This window comes from Chiroxiphia lanceolata, chromosome 14 (assembly GCF_009829145.1).
Source record: "Chiroxiphia lanceolata isolate bChiLan1 chromosome 14, bChiLan1.pri, whole genome shotgun sequence".
NCBI lineage: Eukaryota > Metazoa > Chordata > Aves > Passeriformes > Pipridae > Chiroxiphia > Chiroxiphia lanceolata.
Window position 1 is genome coordinate 11,249,791 of NC_045650.1, and position 15,899 is coordinate 11,265,689.

Here is a 15,899-nt window from a genome sequence, read left to right on the forward strand (position 1 = left end):
GTTTAATTCCACTGAACTCAACAGCTTTACAGCAGAAAAAAAAAAAAACAAACGAACCCACAGCCTAGGGTGACTAGTAAACCCTATCAAATTACCCTGAAATTTGAAAGCTAAAATGAATACTGATCTCCCTTTTCCAACACATTCAATTAAAAGCCCTTCTTGCTTTGAGAACTCCATACACTGCCACCTTTGAACAGTGTAAGGAATTCTGCTGCCATGAAACTCCTGAAATTTCCTTGGAAATCATGCCACTTGGTGATTTCCTGTCCTTGTACACCCCAAACCTTCCCCACTTCTTCATCAAGCCATATCTATAACCAAGCAAATATCTTCCAGAGTTTTCTTCCAAAGCCTTACTCTTTTACATGTACCCTTGCAAAAAGCCTTCCCAGTCCCCTCTGTATGATATCTATTCTTTGCACTCATCTCTCCATACACCACTAAGTTGCATTTCTACTTGTAGCCATTCTTAAATGACCCAGGAAATATTGAATCCCATTGACCCAGAGCAGTAAGTACATTCCACTATTTCTCCAAAGTTTTCAGGTTCAAATATTTGAGTTCCATTACAGCCTGCTCCCTCCAGTGCAGGCTGTGAAAACCATGCATGCTACCAAGGATTGAACCTAAGCCTAAAGCAGGACTTAAAGTGAATAGTAGTCTACCTCAGAGAGGACCAGCATCATTCAAAACACTTTTGTGTAACTATTAAATTATTCTTCACAAATTACATCTGTTCCCGAGTTATCTAGTCCAGCCAGTATTTTTCAAATATACTCCGTAAAACCAAACATTAATTTTGAAAGATCCACCAAAGTGGCTCTGTATCTTACACACACACAGCAAGGCAGAGACTAATCGAGGTGAAGTGGAACCATTCCTTTCAACACCAGTGTACACTCAACTAACAGACATCCAATCTATGAGAAATGAAAAAAGAGAGAAAAAAAAAGAGAAGCTACAATGTAAATAATATCTGCTGAAAATGGAGCAAAGAGCTCTCTTGAGGGCTTGGCAAAAAACGTGCACCAGAAGGGTGTAACTAGCAGTTCTATTTAAACCCTCCAAGGAAGGTGTGAAATGTGGCGAGTTTGCAGAGGATCAACAAAGGAAACACTAAACTCTTTCATTAGAAAGAATTTGTCACAGTTCATGACAAAGACATGCTAGCACTGAGACAAAAAGCACGTCTAAATAAAGTGTAACTACACAGGAGATCAAACTGACTGTTTGGGGAAGAATGGTTATCCGAGGGAGCCCACTTCTTCCCCAGCTCAGTCTTAATGGTAAAAGCCTCTTAAACAGCAAAGTCAATACACAACACACTTAGGACCTCGCAGATGGGGTGAGGAAAGAGAGTTTCATTGAGTCACGTGCACTAAAGGACAGCAGTAACTTTAAGATGGCCTCAGACCCTACTCAGGCAAAAAAGAAACTGCCCAGAGGAGAGATGGAGCAGTTGTCCATTCAGTGAGATACACGGGATGAGGAGCAGAGGGAGAGTCTGCCATTTGAAAATAAAGCCATGAGTATTATCACCTCTGAATTTATCCTAGAGCTTTGAAGGTGGGAAGCTCTGGGCCATCCCTCTGCAGGGCTGTGCATCCTCAGTGGCACGGGCAGTTTGTTAGGAAGGAGCCTGCCAGTGCCCCTGCTCAGCCCCTGCTCACACACCAGCACTGCTGGGGGCTCCAGGCTCTGCATTTTCTGTCTTCCCTGGTGGAAGATTCCTTATTTTGCTATCCACTAGCATTTTCAGGAGGGACTCAACTCCCTCAGAAAAAAAATCTTACTTTGAATAAACTGTTAACAAACTGAATACAGGAGAACATCATAAGAAAGAAGAGAAACCAAAAAAACCTATATAAATTCCAAATAAAAATTAGGCTCTGAATACATCTCCTCCTCTAGGCAATTATATGAGTAAATCAGGTACTGAACAAATGAAGTAGTTATTCTAAGTCTGTTCTTGCAATAGAATTTTTCCAGAAACAGTAAATTACTTTGAATATTTATCATAATCTGTTATCCGCAGAAAAAAATATGTGAAAACTAAATAGATTTATGGAAATGCATTTACCTAATAATATTTGCCAAATGACACTGTTCCCTCTGCTGCTTGTAGCAAACTCAGTCACAGAGGCTAAGGACAGGTTTGCCTTATTAGCACAGCTCTCTGCCTGTGTGTTTTAAGTACCTCAGAGCACAGTACCATCTGTATGTATTCTACTAATGAGCTACTTCTTAGGCTGAGGAAGGCTGGCCAGCCAGCCAACACCGATTACTCAGATGGAGACTGCCTAATTTTTAAGCAATTAATGAGCTCCTCTCTCACTCGACATAGAAGCTTCCTCTGGTTAATTCTCCTGGCATATTACAGCATATCCTATTCTAAAGAAAGCTTCTCAAACAAGAAAATAAAAAGAGGAACATGACACAGCCCAGTCCAATTCCCTGGAGCAGAGCCCAAATCCCCTGTGTGGCACCCAGATTGAAAAGTACCTGCTGAGACCACCCCAAGCAAGGGCTGCATCGCTGCTTCTCAACACAGCTGGAACAGGGAACAGCATCCTGGAATGGGGGCAGCTCAGCCATCTCCCCTCCTCTAGACTGCCCAGGGCACTAAGATACCTCTAATAACACCTCGGAGGATGGACTGGAAGAGCCAGTACCATGGTTAGACAAGGCCTTTTCATGGCTTTAGTCCCTCTCACCTCCCAGTCATTTGGAAACAGCTGACACTGCGTGTCACCAAACACTGCCCAGCTCTGCACTGGGGACCACCAGCTACGGATGCTGCATGCTCAAGAATCCCTGAACACTCAGCAAGATGACTGATTGTTCCCATCTCTTCCCTGATCTGACTGATGTGATTTTTAAAAAGTGAGCCTTAAGGGGCTATTAGATTATGGAAAAATAGAATTCCCTCTTCTGCCACTAAAAAGTATTTCTTAATAACCTAAACAAAGTTTAAGGAGATCAAAATTACCTTTTACAGCTCCCTGTTGGAAAGCACTGGTAGTAAAGCATAAAAGGAGCGTTAAATCATCTCAGTAACTACACCGACAATGCACAACTTTCATGTGCACAATAAAACCATTAAAGGAAATCTGATTTTTACAAGTATATTACACATCATCATTCTGAAAGGGCAACCCTACGTGCAGGAAAGGATGCACTTGTCTTGCACAAACCTGAAAAACCTGCCAATGGTAGCAGTGAAACTCTTCCAGAGGAGAGCTTTTAGCCAAACCACTTGCCTCTCTTGAGGATACTCAAATTTACACACCAGTAAAAGGCTCAGTGTTACAGTTCAACTTGGTGTGACATTACCAAGCCATTCTACAGTCCCACTGTGGAATTTGTATTATTTAAGTTCTCATGACCAAGGTACCCAGCATTTCACTTCTGGGGGAAAAAAAAAAAGGACATTGTTCCAAAGACAACTAATTGCTATAGCACATCAAGGGTCTTCCTACAACATGAAGCAAGTTGGTGACACAATCTGCAAGGGACTTCACACAACAGCATTCTGAATAACCAACTGTTCATATGGGATCTGTGTCCTTCAGAGAGCCATCAATTACAGCTCCTCCTTATAAAGGACAGCAAATGGAACAGTTCATTTGTAGACACTTCTAAAACAGGATTTAATAATGATCCTTTCTTCATCCACAGAGCTTTACACTCTTCCTATGTAAAGTCCACAACAGTTGCAGCCAGGCATCCCAGGTGACTGGATTTAGGTTTCCTCTCTCATGCACTGTTAGAGGCATGATGTACAGTTGGAACAAAACCATTTGCAATAAACACTGAATGGTAAAGAGCAAATTTAATCATCCAATCCAGATGAAAAAATCATTATGCTGTAAATAATATGATGTAAAGTCACAGCAAATAGGAATTATGTTGACCTACATCACAAGTCAGCCAAAAAGCTTCAGCTTTCAATCTGCTCCAATAAAGCTGAAATATTCCACTCCTAAGTGCATTTCCACTGTAGTCCCCGATTTCCCTAAAACTACAGATGTCATTTTGAATAGAAATACTATATACAAAGTGTCATTAGTGATACACATCCTAATTTCTCTCCTTATGTCTAAGACCACACCATTATTCACACCTCTCTAGCTTTATATAACAGGGCAAGATTTTCAAGGTCACAACAAAACAAGTAATACATTCAAGAACTCAAATCTTTAATAACTATTTTCTTGGCTTAAGTTTCAAATTTGCTTTTCTAGACCACAAGTACCAGAACAAAAAGGTTTTCAAAATCCTTGAAAATTGGTTTATTTTCTCAACAAAACACTGGAGCCTGCAACTAGAGGAGAAGACCCAGGTTCTGAAGGAGTTTCTCCTTCACAAGAGAGGAGTGCCAGAGAGCAGTGCTGATGGCCAGAGATCCACCTCACATCTGGAGCCAAGGAAGCTTGCAGGATGACCTGGCTCCATTAAAGTGCTCCCACTTTCTCAGTTTTCAGATCTCCTATGCAGTAAACTTGAGATTTGACATAGCAAAATGCTTCCCAGCAGGGAATCCCAGAAAGAGGAATGTCCTGACCACTAAATGTTCAAGGTCTTCCAGATTCTTCTCCCGACATCCACATCAAGGATGCCAGGAGTACAACTGTTCAGCTGCAGCTCTTGTATCTCTCCAGAGATACAGAGCCTGGGAATAACCCTCCCTTTGATTCCTGTTCCAGCAGTTTTCCATTGATTATTAAATGTATCCATCTCAGAGAATTTACTGTTCAAAATGAAATCATGTCACTGAAAAAGAATTTCTGATGCACTCTATTCTCTAGAACGTAATTATATGTCTGCATTTTATGAATAGCTCAAAGACATCGTTCTGATTGTATCTCACATTGTTTCTCCCATTCCAGGCCCACCCATATATATATATTGCTGAACATGTAATATAGCATAATCATGCATGAAGTGGCTCTGCACATTGATCCAAATAACCTTAGTATCACAGAGTGCAAAACAAAACCATAATGCTTAAATTCAGAAAAAACAATTCATGTTGTCTTGCGAAAAATCTGATCTGCTATATTAACATCAGTCTTCACAAATAATAAGCCAATTCTATCTTCAACATACCAGAAAAAAATCCATTAACTCTCAAATATTAAAGAATAAATTTTTAAAAAATCTGAAAAACAACTTTGCACTCGAATTTCATATGTATTTGTACAGTGGGATGAAAGGACCAGCACTTCTTTAAATAAACATGAACATCTGGTTAAGACTACACAGAGGTGTCCTTGGATAAAGGTGTTTAAGGCTATTCACACATCTGAGGACAGAACTCGAGTCCCTGCTATTGCTAAAAATCTAAAGGCAGCTACTCTGTAAGCACAGATGGAGCCCAGAGTGGCTCAAATGCAGCTGCCTGCCTGCAGAGCCCCAGCAGTTCACGATCAACAAATGTTCCTCAAGTCAGAGCAATAAGTATACACAGAGGTTTCTATAAACTTGGTTACCCAAGAGACTTGATTGGCATCTCCAATGCTCCTGGTCCCTCAGGTAATTCCATATGCCATTTTACAGTCTTCAGTGGTTGCTCCTTCTGTGTCCCCACTATTCTCTGGAAGGGCAGCTCATAGCCAGTACACAGAACAGACTTGTAACATTCAAAAGCAAAAGCTGTAAGCCTAAAACTAGTGCACAAAACTTGGTATAACCAAATCTCTCTCCTTCTTTTCCTCTTCCATTTCTAGCTGACACATTTTTCTAACTTCTACTGAAAAATAACAGAAATTAAAGAAGCTGTTCCCTATCACATGTATCCAAGGACATAAAAGCACATTCTACACACATGCTTATTTAGTCTCAAAATTTCTCTATGAGACGGTACTGCTTTCCTTGTCCTTGCCTAAGGGATTAGCAACATAACAAAACAGAGGGAAACATTTTGTTTATGTGTTACTCCCCACATCACCTTCAGTGTGCTGGGCAATTGTAACAATGTTTTATCTCTGGATGATTTTCTGCCATGTGTAAAATGGAAATAACTATGATGCAAACATTAGAGACAAAAAGCACTTGTTATGAAATACCATGGTAGCAGATGTTTACTGAAAACACCAGATAGTCCCACGAGACTTAAAAAAACCCTTCCCAGGCAACAAAGTACAATTAGAACATAGAAAGTCCAAAAAATAATACAACTATCATGTTTCTACTACACAGCCCTAACAAACATTTGAACTGTACACATGGCTGCTGGAAGCCTAAACACCAGTATGTCACCCAGACACATGCAAGAGTGACATAAAAAATATTGTACTTTAGACATTAGAAAGCAATTTGGGAACTTCAGGCTTTCCCTTTTGCCCTCTTTCAGGCCTATTCCTTGACGGGGGAGCTGAATGCCTCGGGAGCTTGCCCTGAGATGCACCACTTTCCCTGATGCCTTTAGTCCCAGAGGGGCTGGTAGACCAGGTTAGCTGTCAGGGACTGATGCAGGTTCCTTTTCCTCCCACTTCATTACAGCCACAGGAATGAGACAGCCAGATAAAAAAGCTCATGTCAGGTGCTGACATTGCCTCCAGTTTCTTTATGAAAAACCACTGAGCAACACTTACAGCTGCCTGGATCATACAGTCTCCTACTTGTTCACTTACTATTTTACTTCCCACCTGGAATAACGGGTGCAGAAATCTCAGTAGATACCTTTTTAAAGCAATACTGATCCCTCAAAGAAGCAGACCAACTGCACCTATCTTACACTGAAGTGTCAAAATACCTTCCTTCCTCAAAAAAAAAAAAAAGTAACTGGGAATGAGTTTCCAAAGGTCCTATGCAGCACAATAGATCTACAGTTCTGTGAATCCCAAAGGTGAAGGAGGTTTAAAACAGGTCAAGCTAACAGAAATACCCTCCTGCTGGCTCCATTCCTGCCTGAATAAGGAACCACACAGGGAGGGAAAGCAAGAAGGAACTGATGGTAGAGGCTGGTGGGCACAGGCAGCCTGGTTACCATGTCTTGGAAAAGTGAAGTGCTCAGGTCGGAAGCTTAACTTGAATCTAAGTCTCTGTCTTCAGCTGCAGAGCATTGCACATTTCCCTATCAGTCTGTATTATAACTGCTAATCATGCTTCTTGTAGGAAAGAATCGATTGGATTTGAAAGGGTTAGAGATTAATAAAGTGATAAATGTACCCTCTAGAGGTGACACTGCAGCTCAAATCAATTTTGCTTTCAACTAATAGATGGGCAATCATTTCTACTTTAGCGAGTTACAACAGAATACAACAATCACACAGGTCTATATACTAATGTTTGTACATACATGCACTGCACAAAACAGAATTCCTTCCTTCATAGGTGAACAACTTGAAATACATCTGCACCTCCTGAAAAGGTAAAAATCTGATGGGTTTTTTTTATCTGTAAAACCAACTTCTTCAAAAACTTAAAGGCCAAAAAAAACAACCCCAAAAATGTATCTTAATTCTCCTTTCTCTCGCTATTTCCCATAGTGATCCCAACATCTTCTATCTCACAGTTTTACTGCTTGTGACTGTGACAGCTACACTCATGACAAAAACAAGCAGTAAAAGAGAAAAAAAAAAGTTTCTGGTACAATGTGTCACACAGACTAGGAACTCAAAGCTGAAACGCACTTCAAACAACAAGGTTCTGAAAGCAAAGTAGAAAAACTTCTTTAAATTCAGTGGACAGAGATATGAGAATATGTATTAATATTCATACTTAGTTCAATCTAAGGAGCCTTATTTACATTCCTTCAAATATGTACAGCAGTATGTAAAACCTGCCTTAAGATGTATTCAGGTTACAAAAACCCAAGCACTCCTCAGAACTGTTCTTGGTCAGGAGCTGACCCATAGCAAAGCCATTTCATCACAGATTCCTTATAGCTCCCATAGGTCCAAATACTCCTAAGTTATCCTGAAGTCTCTGAGTCACCAACAGATGTCCCAAATTGAGCAGATATTCATCTCCAGGACAAGCCAACATGCTGAGCTTGGAGACTGCTCTGGGTAAGTCTGCAGCTGTATTATTTATACTTTCATTTGAACATTATGTAAGACAAACCTTCCAAAAATATTTTCATGAACAAGATGAAAAACAAAACATGCCAGAACAACTTTCCCTGTCCCTCAGGACAGGCAGTTTCACAGTAAGGACACGAACCTAGGACACTTGCCGTCAAAGCGAGCAAACTAGAAACACTGAAGAGCTCTCTTAAAATTTCTAATTAGGATCTTACAAAAAAAAAAAAAGAAAAGATACCTTGATACATTAGGGGTTTTTTTCATTTGAAAAATTTCCTCTCTCCATTTTGGAGAGGAAAAATTTGTACTCTCCAGTTAAAGGCACAGAGCTAGAAGATTTCTCAGTCATGATGGTACATATAGTTAGTAGAGGTTCAGATATTATCAATGAACTTCTACATGCTGCAGCAAGATGAAGAACAGATATCCAAACAGCTGGCATGATGCCCAATGCAAAAGTGGAAGATTATAGATTTTTAACTGAGGAAATGATACTTCTTTCATGCTTTATTTCTCCCTATCCCCTGAAGATCTTACCTTTGTAACTTACTGCAGTTTGAAACAATTTAATCGTGTTCATTTATTTTATTCAAATACAGCTGTGATTTCCCTTTTGGGAAGGAGTCTAGCTTTAATATTTAAGTATCAGCTCAATATTTTAATTGTTTTAATTATACATGAATTCATTTTAAACATGTGCAATAGCTAAAAATTTGAGTGCTTAAGTAAGTTCAATATTTAAACCTTCTCAGGGTGAGGTCACTAAAAAAAACCCCAAATCTTTAGCAGACTATTTCCTTTCTTGTTCTTTGTGCATTTTCCTTCCTCTCTGCCTGCAAATGCAACGGATAAATGCTGCCAGCTGTCTCCCAGATAGGTCTGTCCAGCTGCAATGCTGCTTTCTGTCTAGAGGAGAAGAAACTAAGGCTGAGAATCCTGTAATGAGGTGCACGACTACCAGAGCTTCACAGCTGACTTGCTGGTAGCCCCCTGAGACCTGACTGAGCACAGGAGCTCCTCACTTCCTGCTGATCCAAACTGAACAGATGGAGAGCAGCCTGAACCCGTGAGCAGACACGACCATATGCAGGAGAGGCTGTACTTTCCTGCACTGATGACAGCTTAGAACAACAGTGATTCTGACTTTGTTTGCTGGAGCTGTGAAGAACTCAACATCTTCTGGGAAAAGTAAGAGATCAGTGTGTGCTGATTAGTGTTGCCAAGCTCTCATCTCCTCTGCCTGCATGTTATTGGCGGGAAGTAAAAGCCAAAAGCCTCTCTGGCATCACTCATATCTCAGAAATGGGAGGGCTCATAGCCATGCATTTTTCATCAGGTGCAACAGCAAACTGAAGTAAATGGCAAGTGTGAGCACATCCAGCACCTCCTCTGGAGCCCACTCCAGAAGCAGCAATGGACTTTGGAAGTTAGGCTCATCTAGGATATCCTGCTCCATGCACAAATCTGTGAGTCACCTCTGAACTACAAACACCTTCACTTCCATGTATGCCACAGTTTTCACGGCCAAAATGGTCAGGCAACAACACAGGATGACTGAACTTCATTGAAGGGAGCAGATGGAAATCCCAGGCTAGAGCAGTGACAAATAATGGGAAAGTGAAGGTTTTAAGTGAATATGTTAAAGCACTACATCCTCACCAGCACAACACCAATGAGAGAATTCAAGACAATTTGGCTCTGCCCATACACAGCAAGACACAATGACAAGTCAAGTCCCCTCTCTCCCATGCCATTGGTGGCAAAGCCAGATGCAGGTGAAGGGTGGCAGGGCGGGTGGGGGATCAGAGATGCACTTGCTCCTGTGGCATATGACTGCCTTTTGGATGGTCCCAAGATAAACAGAAGGAGAAAGGAAGGGTGGAATCCCACAGCACATCCATCTAACATGCTGTGGAGGAGAGGACATGACTGTAGCTCGAAGGACATACCCATGCCAGGCCTGAGCCAATTAAGCTGTGTTAACCTGCAGAAAGACTACTACGTGCCCTGCAGCCAGCAGCCTTGCAGAAACCTTGGGGATGTCTGCCCATGCTCCTCCACACAAGGTTGGTATGCCCTCCAGAGCTCCAGCATGCTGAGAGAGGGTATTTCAGCTTAGCAAACAAATACAGCAACAATAAATGGCATCAATTATTCACTAATGGAATTATGTCTAGTAAGTCAAACAGAATCTATAATCTGAAAAATCTTCTGCTTAAAAAATGCAATGATTTTTTAATTGGTTTTATATTCCCTGCTATGATTATTCAAAGCACTGTATACAGTGGGCTTGGGAAAAGAAGTGACTTAATCCGATTAAAAGGAAATCACCTGCCAGCTGGGAACCTAGCAGCTCCCACATCCTCAATTTATTTGTATAACCTCCATCTGTAAAATACCCTTTCTAGGATATTGCTAAGGCTGCAGTCCCCGCATTAGCTGTTTGTTCAGTCTGCTTCTTAAAGGAAAAAGGATGGCCTGCAGTTTTCAAAAATGCTTCCTAATATTAAGAAATGCCTGTGAAACTTAAGTCAACATTACACTCACGCAGATGCTTGAGGCAAACTGTTCTGTTCCCACCACAAACAGAAATTGTTACTCTGTAGACATGACAGATTTCTTCTGGAGCATCTGGAAGTCGCTGCCTGTAAAGAAGACTCTGACTAGCATAATTAAATTAGCTCACCCATTTTAATTATTTTGGCACCACATCTCAAGTGAGAAGCAGCCAAACAAATTTATATTGCTACAAGTTTCTCTGACATTTTTGCAGTATTGCAGGGTACTCTAAAACCTACCTGCAGCCCTCACATGCATTCCTGTTTGTCTTCTCCAAATGGGAAATACACACACCTGAATCTATAACAAAGGGCAAGTAAAGGACATGAGACAAATCTTTCACTGCTGTTTTTCTCTTTCCTTCCATGAGGACTGTTTCTTCAGCAAGCTATAGTTCTATGCTTGCAACTGGAGCACCATTTCATCACCTTTTGTTTAGCATCTTAGATCCTCCACTCCTGACCTCTCCTTAATGACTCTTGCCTGTTGTCCTGCCCCTGTGTATTGTCTACACTTGCTGTCCGGATTTCTCATGCTCAATTTTCTCCCCTTGGGTTTCCATTCCTTGGCTTTGAAGGAGTACTTTCACACCAGCCTCTGAAGATGCCTTCCTAGCCAAACCTCTGTTCTCTTTAGGCAACTTCAGTCACGCTGATAATGCCCTTCTGGACATTCTGCCCTCCTTTTCACTGCCTCAGTTTTAGTGATGCTTTTGCATTACCTGAAGACAACACCTCACCTTCCTATTGCTCCACCCCAGGTCCTCTTCAACTCAGCTCTCTTTAGATTTTCTCTACCCCTTTAACAAAATATATTCAATTATGTGATATTACATGCATGCCAGTGAGCTTCATAATTGCTCTTGTACTTGACACTAATCATAATTCTGGCCATTCATGCAATAATTCTACACATTGCTTAGAAAAATGCCAGTCTGCATAAGTCAGCAAAGACACCAATACCCCAATTTTGCTGGTTTATTGTCCTAGTAGCCCAAATCTGTCTTTATCATCAGTGTCAGCACCTTCCATGCACTGCTTCACACTGTTCTACATAACTGTCTGCACAATTTCCCTTCCCCTTTTGAGGATGCTCACCAGTGTAGACATCCCTGTACCAATAGCCAGCAAGACCCAAGACTACAACATCCAGCCAGAACACTGCTGCAGAGATCCTGTCCACAGGGCATCATTTGGGCACTTCATCCACTCAGCTCTAAGCTACAGCTAAAACAGTCTTCCTGCTTTCAGACATCCTGCTGTTTACGCTGCAGTGCAGCTGCCCACAAATAACCATTACATTAATTTCCTCTTTCCATTCTCCTTCATCAAGACACCAGTAAAAAATAATAAAAAAAAGACTCTGAACCACAGCACCAGCATGTTACAGCTACTGTCACCCTATGGAGCAATACAGTGTCATTGTTTCTTGGTGCATTTCCCTCGTTGCATCCATCCACTATCCCTGATCTTCCACTAAAACAGTACAAACAGTTAAAACCTCTGGGGCATCTGTCTCTTCGCAACATAAAACATTTAGTGAAGCCCTAAGCAATCAAACAACAGTCCTTCATATCTAAAGATCTTTCAGAACAGGAGTCAAATTATCAATTTTGCACCAAGTGCTGATATCACAGAAACAGAAAATTATTTCACACACAATGTACTGGAAAAAGCAAAAAAAGAAATCAATAGTTTGCTCCATGCAGCAATCAGAATGAGTATTGAAGGTGAGAGCCAACTACATGATTATGAGCTTGCAGAGAAACTATAATTTTACTTTACATGCATTTTCCCCCTTCATCTTATTCTCAGCATATCAAACGAAAAGAATAAGAACCACCTATTCACTTGTTGGTTGTATTTAACAAGAAGCAGTCTCACAGGTTTTTTAAAAAAATATAATTAAAGGTGAATTACCAGCTGAATGATGCTATGACCACCAGTATGTCACTTCTACAGATGTGTACTTCTGACAAAAGAATTGCAAAGGCTCTTCCTTGCAGCCAGGTGCTGTTGTCTGGCACCAGTCAATAAAGGCTGTTCAATTATATTGATTATGGATGTCACAGAGGGTTCCCATCCAGGCCAGTGACAGCACTTTTGAAAAACAGGAACACCATCACAGCAGAGTTTAGACCAAGTTCCACCACAGCCAAACCCCATTATCCATGACTGCTCTCACAGGGCAAACAGGGCTCTGGACACAACAACCACAACAAAAAGCCATACACTAGTTCAGTTTAGCAACCTCTATTTACACTTTCCAGCCCAGCAGAAAGAATTCAGTCCAGCATAGCACACAAATAGTGCAGAAAAACAAGATAACGCGCAAATTTAAAAGTACAACTTTTACCCAGTCAGTTACCTGCTCACATACACCAGGCTGTAGCAGACCAACACCACTGTGCAAACCGCAGTGAACCTACTGGTCTGCCCAAAATCCTCCCAAACTCACAGCTTACTTGAGAAAGACAAACAGCCCAATGAAGTCACTCCCTTTGAGGGGGAAGAGCTGCATGGACTGGAAGTCACTTCAGGCTCAAGTACAGATGAGCCATTATCCAGGTGAACTGTCTACCTGGGAGGAGATGCTCTAACGCCTCTTTGAAGTGTTCTGTTAGTATTAGTAGGTTTCAAAAGCAGGTGTAAACATAAACCAACTCCTACTCCCTCCCTTCCACTGCCAGAAGAATCAGAGATTATCTACTCAGGAAAACTCTTCCCAGTTAATCCTATATATGATCACACATGTGGCCACCATGACTTTCTGGAACGTGATTTTCCAACATACAAAAAAATCATCCAGACTTAGAAGTTACCACAAACCACATCCACAGTTAAGAAAATCCCTTAGCATGAGTAAAAGACTGGACGTTAGAACAATGCCAAAGTCATTATTTACCTTGGTGGGGTTTCAATCAGATCAATCTTTTTTTTTTTAACAAAAGAAAACATAAGGACACTTTCAAATAGCTTAAAGTCACACCAACAGAACACTATGGTGAGAAAATTCATCCTGTAAACATCTGGTAAGCAAACCATACTAATTATGACTTTTTTTTTTTGGCAGAGGAGAATAAGCATTACATATGCAAACCAAACCAAAGCAGCCATTTAAAATGCCTGATTGCATGAGTACCAGGTCCAGATCCAAAAGTAAAAATAATTTTCTGTGACTTACCAGAATTTCTCTTTGACACGAGCTTCAAATTCATGCTGACTACAGTACAGATCACAAGAGCCAAGAGAACAAGAGGCTTCATCTTTCACTTTCCGTGACAGCTGAAATGCAAACAGAGTAGTAAGTCTGAATCACAGCTCCTCACTACAACAAAGCAGCAGCTACAGTTAAACATTTCTCAAAGAACCATTACAGTGCTTAATCTAATGACTTCTGGGTTTAAGTTTATGCAGAGGTAGGAAATCATAACAGTTCAAAGTAACTGTGTATGAACAATTTATCTCTATCACACAAAAGAGTTGAGTTTTTTATTAAATGACACCTCAAAATATAATTTTGCTCTCAGAAAAAAAATAAATCACAAGATACAACAGTTTTTTTGAAATAGTATGGGTCTAATCTGGTAGATTTTTGTATGTTATTTAAGGGGGAGATCCTGATGGTCATAATTAGCTTTGTCTCATACAAACAGGCTAAACACTTAAAAAAATTCATATTGTTCAGGAAAACATATAGAGTAGGTTATTCATGCAGTCTCTCTTAGCAACCTTATTTTTCCACTAGTGACCTTGTAAAAGCCCATAAAATGAATTAATGCTATTCCACAAATTTCTCCTACAAAATGAGATAAAAGAAGGTGAACAAAATTCAGAAATCAAAGAATCTAGGTCTCGGGATTCTCATTTAAAAGACAAAATTAGTCTCTCCTGTGAACTTTACTACTCACTTTATATTACATACCTTTAAAAAATAAAGAAAAAAAAAGGGGAAAATCTAGTTTAGGATTCTATTTTTAATTTGATATAATTACCAGAATTAATTTTGTTTTCATTTACAAATATGAAGCCATTCAAAATAAAATAGCAAGAGTAAACTGAGGCTCCTTCTCTGCATTTAAAAACAGGTAGATTGAATCTGAACTCAGCAAAGCCCAACTCTCTCTCAAAGAAAGAGAGATGATTAATTATAAGCTAGAGTCCCCAAATATATGCTTAGCTTGAAGTCACAGGCCTTGAAGTGGCTTGATATATTTAGACTCCAGGAATTCATCTCCATAACAGATATAGAGTTTTTATCAGGACCCTTATTCTCAGATAAAGAGGGCAGTCATCTGAAATTATTATTTGCACCAAAAGATTCAGCAAACATTCTATAGCAGTTTCATTTAAATAGAAACGCACAAAACTACCTGCATTAGTAGTCAAAACCAAGGCCAACAAAACAGAATCATTCCTTAAAACTCTGTACCACATTTGCCCACCCAGCCCACTCAGAGGTCCCAAACCCTCAACTTTGGGACCGACCCAGACCCCTGTCACCCAACAGGATAGAGCAGAAAGAGGGTGCGATGTCCTGCAGTTCACTGAAGCTTATTCAGTTTAATATGAGTTTATTACATCAAATATCCTTCCCTTGTAATTTTACTACTACCCTACTGTTGTGTGAAGAATATGCAAGGATATTTTACACGACAGGAATTATGTTGCTATTCAATTATTTCAAAATTACCGCTTGGAACTGAAGTTCTCTTCCTCTCACCTTACTGTACTATAAGCTATGAACAGGCAGTGGATTTTTCTTCCCCTCCCTGAATTCTATGTTCCCGTGGGCACTTTATGCCTATTGATTCCTCACAGTAATGATGCTAAGGCATTTTCAAGGAATAATATGTGCTGAAGGGTGTCTGACAGTGGTTAATGACAGAATTAGCATTCATTCTTCCTTAACCTCTCCTTGGAGTAACAAAATCCTGAAACAAGCGAGGCCATCCTGACAAGAGCTTAAAAAAAAAGTAATTGAACTAAATCTTTTGACAGATAATTGTAATGATGTTATGCTAGAATGATTTTCAAGTGTAGCTTTGCAAATTACTTTCTACACTTTCCTCCCTTCAGTTATTACAGTTGAAGTATGGAACTCCTAGGTCCTTTTTCATGTGGGTCCGTCCATCTCCACCCCAAACAAGCTATGCTGCATTAAATACATTTAAAAATTCAAAGCAAGTTCTGTCAACCAATATTAATGCTAGGCAGAGGGGAAAATTCTTGGTTCTGTCAGCATTGATAGAAGTTTTGCCTTTTGAAGTCCTGGCCTCATCGAGGCAGTCAGTCTCTGTACCTCCAA

General features: G+C 40.3%; 1 protein-coding gene across 6 annotated transcripts in view; it reads right to left on the reverse strand.

The window, feature by feature from the left end:
• Positions 1-15,899, reverse strand: part of IL1RAPL2 (interleukin 1 receptor accessory protein like 2) — a 429,226-nt gene that overhangs the window by 339,551 nt on the left and 73,776 nt on the right. For all 6 annotated transcript variants that reach the window (XM_032702309.1, XM_032702308.1, XM_032702311.1 and 3 more), the window contains one exon: positions 13,776-13,876. In XM_032702309.1, coding sequence (XP_032558200.1) covers positions 13,776-13,857 — 82 coding nt within the window. In that variant the 5' untranslated portion in view covers positions 13,858-13,876. The remainder of the gene's footprint in view (positions 1-13,775; positions 13,877-15,899) is intronic.